At 52.2% G+C, this 7500-nt stretch overlaps 1 protein-coding gene across 1 annotated transcript in view; it reads right to left on the reverse strand.

The window, feature by feature from the left end:
* LOC143290718 (adenylate cyclase type 3-like) overlaps nt 1-7500 on the reverse strand; it is a 39099-nt gene that overhangs the window by 6209 nt on the left and 25390 nt on the right. The window contains exons 14-16 of the mRNA XM_076600234.1: nt 6179-6444; nt 5196-5280; nt 1929-2087 (exon numbers count right to left, since the gene is read on the reverse strand). Of these exons, the coding sequence (XP_076456349.1) occupies nt 1929-2087; nt 5196-5280; nt 6179-6444 (510 nt within the window). The remainder of the gene's footprint in view (nt 1-1928; nt 2088-5195; nt 5281-6178; nt 6445-7500) is intronic.

Consider the following 7500-nt stretch of genomic DNA (forward strand, 5'->3'; position numbering starts at 1 on the left):
GTGTGGGAAAGAAAGAAGGGTGAAGTGAGTACCAAGTGATCTCTGTGCAGGGCAGTGTGGGAAAGAAAGAAGGGTGAAGTGAGTACCAAGTGATCTCTGTGCAGAGCAGTGTGGGAAAGAAGGGTGAAGTGAGTACCATGTGATCTCTGTGCAGGGCAGTGTGGGAAAGAAAGAAGGGTGAAGTGAGTACCAAGTGATCTCTGTGCAGGGCAGTGTGGGAAAGAAAGAAGGGTGAAGTGAGTACCAAGTGATCTCTGTGCAGAGCAGTGTGGGAAAGAAAGAAGGGTGAAGTGAGTACCTAGTGATCTCTGTGCAGAGCAGTGTGGGAAAGAAAGAAGGGTGAAGTGAGTACCAAGTGATCTCTGTGCAGAGCAGTGTGGGAAAGAAAGAAGGGTGAAGTGAGTACCAAGTGATCTCTGTGCAGAGCAGTGTGGGAAAGAAAGAAGGGTGAAGTGAGTACCAAGTGATCTCTGTGCAGAGCAGTGTGGGAAAGAAAGAAGGGTGAAGTGAGTACCAAGTGATCTCTGTGCAGAGCAGTGTGGGAAAGAAGGGTGAAGTGAGTACCATGTGATCTCTGTGCAGGGCAGTGTGGGAAAGAAAGAAGGGTGAAGTGAGTACCAAGTGATCTCTGTGCAGGGCAGTGTGGGAAAGAAAGAAGGGTGAAGTGAGTACCAAGTGATCTCTGTGCAGGGCAGTGTGGGAAAGAAAGAAGGGTGAAGTGAGTACCAAGTGATCTCTGTGCAGAGCAGTGTGGGAAAGAAAGAAGGGTGAAGTGAGTACCAAGTGATCTCTGTGCAGAGCAGTGTGGGAAAGAAGGGTGAAGTGAGTACCATGTGATCTCTGTGCAGAGCAGTGTGGGAAAGAAGGGTGAAGTGAGTACCAAGTGATCTCTGTGCAGAGCAGTGTGGGAAAGAAAGAAGGGTGAAGTGAGTACCAAGTGATCTCTGTGCAGGGCAGTGTGGGAAAGAAAGAAGGGTGAAGTGAGTACCAAGTGATCTCTGTGCAGAGCAGTGTGGGAAAGAAAGAAGGGTGAAGTGAGTACCAAGTGATCTCTGTGCAGAGCAGTGTGGGAAGGAAAGAAGGGTGAAGTGAGTACCAAGTGATCTCTGTGCAGAGCAGTGTGGGAAAGAAGGCTGAAGTGAGTACCAAGTGATCTCTGTGCAGGGCAGTGTGGGAAAGAAAGAAGGGTGAAGTGAGTACCAAGTGATCTCTGTGCAGGGCAGTGTGGGAAAGAAAGAAGGGTGAAGTGAGTACCAAGTGATCTCTGTGCAGAGCAGTGTGGGAAAGAAAGAAGGGTGAAGTGAGTACCATGTGATCTCTGTGCAGGGCAGTGTGGGAAGGAAAGAAGGGTGAAGTGAGTACCAAGTGATCTCTGTGCAGAGCAGTGTGGGAAAGAAAGAAGGGTGAAGTGAGTACCAAGTGATCTCTGTGCAGAGCAGTGTGGGAAAGAAAGAAGGGTGAAGTGAGTACCAAGTGATCTCTGTGCAGAGCAGTGTGGGAAAGAAAGAAGGGTGAAGTGAGTACCAAGTGATCTCTGTGCAGGGCAGTGTGGGAAAGAAGGGTGAAGTGAGTACCAAGTGATCTCTGTGCAGGGCAGTGTGGGAAAGAAGGGTGAAGTGAGTACCAAGTGATCTCTGTGCAGGGCAGTGTGGGAAAGAAGGGTGAAGTGAGTACCATGTGATCTCTGTGCAGAGCAGTGTGGGAAAGAAGGGTGAAGTGAGTACCAAGTGATCTCTGTGCAGGGCAGTGTGGGAAAGAAGGGTGAAGTGAGTACCATGTGATCTCTGTGCAGGGCAGTGTGGGAAGGAAAGAAGGGTGAAGTGAGTACCAAGTGATCTCTGTGCAGGGCAGTGTGGGAAAGAAGGGTGAAGTGAGTACCAAGTGATCTCTGTGCAGGGCAGTGTGGGAAAGAAGGGTGAAGTGAGTACCATGTGATGCCTGTCCTTGCCGATGAAGTAGCGGGCTACATGCTCGGGCAGGATGTTGTAGACCAGCTCCTCGTTCTTCAGCCTCTCCTTCTGGGCCACTAGCGTCTTCTCCTCGGCATCCTCCCTCCACTGAAACAGCCGTCTGGAGATCTCCTCCATCTGCCCAGCCATCGTCACCATCATAGTCATCATCATCGTCATCATCATCATTATCGTCATCATCATCATCGTCGTCGTTGTCATCATCATCATCATCGTCATCATCATCATCGTCGTCGTCATCATCAACGTCGTCGTCATCATCAACGTCGTAGTCAATATCATCATCATCGTCGTCGTCATCATCATTATCACCATCATCGTTGTCGTTGTCAACATCATCACCATCGTCGTCCTCACCATTGTCATCGTCATCATCATCGTCGTCGCCATCATCACCATCATCATCATCATCATCATCAACACATTCAGTCGTGGCGTCAGTCCAGGGTCGGAACTCCAACACATGGACCGGGAACTTTGCTCACTCGTCCTACAGTCCCTGTGGGTGCTAGCAATTAGAATGAAACAATAAACCGAGGTCCCGTGAGTAACACGCACTTAGTGCACGTAAAAGACCCCACGGCAACAAAAGGCTTGTCCCGAAGTAAACTCTACTTTGACAGTACAGCAGACGTACTCAGAACAAAAAGAAAAGAAAAAAAGTGGCCCTGTACTGTGTGCGACGCAAACTAACCGGGAAGAGCAACAACCCGAATTTCACATAAGAGAAATATGCTGTGACAACAACAACAAAAAAAAGCAGTGCAATACAACACAAACATATTATGATCTTCACCTTGGTCGTCACCTTCATCACTGTTCATCTCGTCGTCCTCTTGGTAAAGTCATCAAGCACCCCCCCCCCCCCCCCCCTCAACCCCCCTCCCGCTCCCCAACAATGTCAAAGTCCTCTTTCATAAAAAAAAAAAAAAAAAAGAGCAGGCAGGCAAACGAACGGACAGGCAAAACAGGCAGCTTGATAGACAGACAGGCAGACAGAACCACAGGCAGGTTGATAGACAGACAGACAGGCAGACAGAACCACAGGCAGGTTGATAGACAGACAGGCAGACAGAACCACAGGCAGGTTGATAGACAGACAGACAGGCAGACAGAACCACAGGCAGGTTGATAGACAGACAGACAGACAGGCAAAACAGGCAGGTTGATAGACAGACAGACAGGCAGACAGAACCACAGGCAGGTTGATAGACAGACAGACAGGCAGACAGAACCACAGGCAGGTTGATAGACAGACAGGCAGACAGAACCACAGGCAGGTTGATAGACAGACAGACAGGCAGACAGAACCACAGGCAGGTTGATAGACAGACAGACAGACAGGCAAAACAGGCAGGTTGATAGACAGACAGACAGGCAGACAGAACCACAGGCAGGTTGATAGACAGACAGACAGGCAGACAGAACCACAGGCAGGTTGATAGACAGACAGGCAGACAGAACCACAGGCAGGTTGATAGACAGACAGACAGGCAGACAGAACCACAGGCAGGTTGATAGACAGACAGGCAGACAGAACCACAGGCAGGTTGATAGACAGACAGACAGGCAGACAGAACCACAGGCAGGTTGATAGACAGACAGACAGGCAGACAGAACCACAGGCAGGTTGATAGACAGACAGGCAGACAGAACCACAGGCAGGTTGATAGACAGACAGACAGGCAGACAGAACCACAGGCAGGTTGATAGACAGACAGACAGGCAGACAGAACCACAGGCAGGTTGATAGACAGACAGACAGGCAGACAGAACCACAGGCAGGTTGATAGACAGACAGACAGACAGGCAAAACAGGCAGGTTGATAGACAGACAGACAGGCAGACAGAACCACAGGCAGGTTGATAGACAGACAGACAGGCAGACAGAACCACAGGCAGGTTGATAGACAGACAGACGGACGGAGACAGGCAAAACAGGCAGGTTGATAGACAGACAGACAGGCAGACAGAACCACAGGCAGGTTGATAGACAGACAGACAGACAGACAGAACCACAGGCAGGTTGATAGACAGACAGACAGACAGGCAAAACAGGCAGGTTGATAGACAGACAGACAGGCTGACAGAACCACAGGCAGGTTGATAGACAGACAGACAGACAGGCAAAACAGGCAGGTTGATAGACAGACAGACAGACAGGCAAAACAGGCAGGTTGATAGACAGACAGACAGACAGGCAAAACAGGCAGGTTGATAGACAGACGGACAGACAGGCAAAACAGGCAGGTTGATAGACAGACAGACAGACAGACAGAACCACAGGCAGGTTGATAGACAGACAGACAGGCAGACAGAACCACAGGCAGGTTGATAGACAGACAGACAGACAGACAGAACCACAGGCAGGTTGATAGACAGACAGACAGGCAGACAGAACCACAGGCAGGTTGATAGACAGACAGACAGACAGGCAAAACAGGCAGGTTGATAGACAGACAGACAGACAGGCAAAACATGCAGGTTGATAGACAGACAGACAGGCAGACAGACAGACGGACAGAACCACAGGCAGGTTGATAGACAGACAGACGGACGGAGACAGGCAAAACAGGCAGGTTGATAGACAGACAGACAGGCAGACAGACAGACGGACAGAACCACAGGCAGGTTGATAGACAGACAGACGGACGGAGACAGGCAAAACAGGCAGGTTGATAGACAGACAGACAGGCAGACAGAACCACAGGCAGGTTGATAGACAGACAGACAGACAGACAGGCAAAACAGGCAGGTTGATAGACAGACAGACAGACGGACAGACAAGCAAAACAGGCAGGTTGACAGACAGACAGACGGACAGGCAAAACAGGCAGGTTGATAGACAGACAGACAGACAGACGGACAGACAGGCAAAAGAGGCAGGTTGATAGATAGACAGACAGACAGACAGACAGACAGGCAAAACAGGCAGGTAGATAGACAGATAGACAGACGGACGGACGGGCAGACAGGCAGGTAGAGAGACAGGCAGGTTGATGGACAGACAGACCTCTTATATAAAAATAAAAAAATCCCGGACGGACAGACAGGTAGATAGACAGGCAGGTTGATAGACAGACAGACAGACGGACGGACGGACGATCAGGTTGATAGACAGACAGACAGACAAGAAGACAAAGAGACAGGTAGGCAGGTTGACAGACAGACAGGCTGACAGAGAGACAGACAGACGGAGGAAGGGGGGGGGTGAGGTTGCAGAACCTTCCTGTTGATGATGATGATGGCCAGGGCCGCTGTCAACAGCTGCACGGACAGGTCGTACTTGGACGGCACGCCCGATCTGTCACTGCACACCACACGTCCCCTCATCACTCATCTCGTCCTCATCATCGCTACACAGCACTCAACTCGTCCTCATCATCGCTACACAGCACTCATCACGTCCTCATCATCGCTACACAGCACTCATCACGTCCTCATCATCGCTACACAGCACTCAACACGTCCTCATCATCGCTACACAGCACTCATCACGTCCTCATCATCGCTACACAGCACTCACCACGTCCTCATCATCGCTACACAGCACTCACCACGTCCTCATCATCGCTACACAGCACTCATCACGTCCTCATCATCGCTACACAGCACTCATCTCGTCCTCATCGCTACACAGTACTCATCACGTCCTCATCGCTACACAGCACTCATCACGTCCTCATCATCGCTACACAGCACTCATCACGTCCTCATCATCGCTACACAGCACTCATCTCGTCCTCATCGCTACACAGTACTCATCACGTCCTCATCATCGCTACACAGCACTCATCACGTCCTCATCATCGCTACACAGTACTTTGAATAATCAGATGGAAGATCGGTGGCTGTGGGGCCGGAGGTGACTGATGAGGCCAATCCGGGCCCTGAAATCTCGCCCACATGTAGGATACAAGTGAGTGGGTGCTGTCATGGCAGTGGATGCTGCTAGGGCCTTGCGCGGCCTCGGTTTATCATCTGATCCGAATGACCAGACGCTTTGTTTGATTTTCCAGTCAGACCTGGGAGAGGTGTGCCAAGTGCATGCTGCTGACGGGACATCGGTTTATCGTCTCATCGGAATAACACACAGACACAGACACAGACAAACATATACCCCCCCCCGTCCTACCCCCCCCCCCAGGCCCCCCCCCACACACACAACTCCCTCGCCCCCCCCCCCCTCCCAACAGCACACCACCCACTCCGGGCGGACGATGGCGTCGTTGAGGTCGAAGATGGGGCCGTAGACCACCACGTACAGAACGACGTGGACGACGCTGCAGATGAGAATGATGCACAGGCGGGTCATGTGCTCGATCTGCACCACGGTGGACACGCCCAGCAGGATGAGGTGCACCACGTGCACGATGTAGGCGGGCACCACGCACACAGGGTCGTTGTGGTTGTGGAGATGCACGGCAGTCCTGTTCCGCAGCCCCGTCTCCGCGCGACCCACGTCACACTGCAACTGGTGGACATCGTTCTTTCTTCACCTGCTGGTGGTGGTGGTGATGGTGGGGGTGGTGATGATGGTGATGGTGGTGGTGGTGGTGGTGGTGGTGATGGTGGTGGTGATGGTGATGGTGGTGATGATGGTGGTGGTGATGGTGGTGGTGATGGTGGTGGGGGTGGTGGTGATGGTGGTGGTGATGATGGTGGGGGTGGTGGTGGTGATGATGGTGGGGGTGGTGATGATAGTGGGGGTGGTGGTGGTGATGATGGTGGGGGTGGTGATGGTGGGGGTGGTGGTGGTGATGATGGTGGGGGTGGTGATGATAGTGGTAATGGTGATGGTGATGGGGGTGATAGTGATGGAGGTGGTGATGGTGGTAGGGTTGGTGGTGGTGATGGTGTTGAGGGTGATAGTGCTGGTGGTGGGTAGTGATGGTGGCGATGATGATGGTGATGGTGGTGGTGGTGGTGGTGATGATGATGGTGGTGGTGGTGGTAGTGGTGGTGGTGATGATGATGGTGGTGGTGGTGGTAGTGGTGGGGGTGGTGGTGGTGGTGGTGGTGGTGATGGTGTTGAGGGTGATAGTGCTGGTGGGGGGTAGTGATGGTGGCGATGATGATGGTGATGGTGGTGGTGGTGGTGGTGATGATGATGGTGGTGGTGGTGGTAGTGGTGGGGGTGGTGGTGGTGGTGATGGTGGTGGTGGTGGTGGTGATGGTGATGGGGGTGATGGTGGTGGTGGTGATGGTGATGATGGTGGTGGTGGTGGTGGTGATGGTGATGGGGGTGATGGTGATGGTGGTGGTGATGGTGATGGTGGTGGTGGTGGTGGTGATGGTGATGGGGGTGATGGTGATGGTGGTGGTGATGGTGATGGGGGTGATGGTGGTGGTGGTGATGGTGATGATGGTGGTGGTGGTGATGGTGATGATGGTGGTGGTGGTGGTGGTGATGGTGATGGTGGTGGTGATGGTGATGGTGGTGGTGGTGGTGATGATGGTGATGGTGATGACGGTAGAGGTGAAAATGGTGACAATGGTAACGATGATGATAATGTTGATTATGGTGGTA

The sequence above is a fragment of the Babylonia areolata genome, chromosome 16 (assembly GCF_041734735.1).
Source record: "Babylonia areolata isolate BAREFJ2019XMU chromosome 16, ASM4173473v1, whole genome shotgun sequence".
Taxonomy (NCBI): Eukaryota; Metazoa; Mollusca; class Gastropoda; order Neogastropoda; family Buccinidae; genus Babylonia; species Babylonia areolata.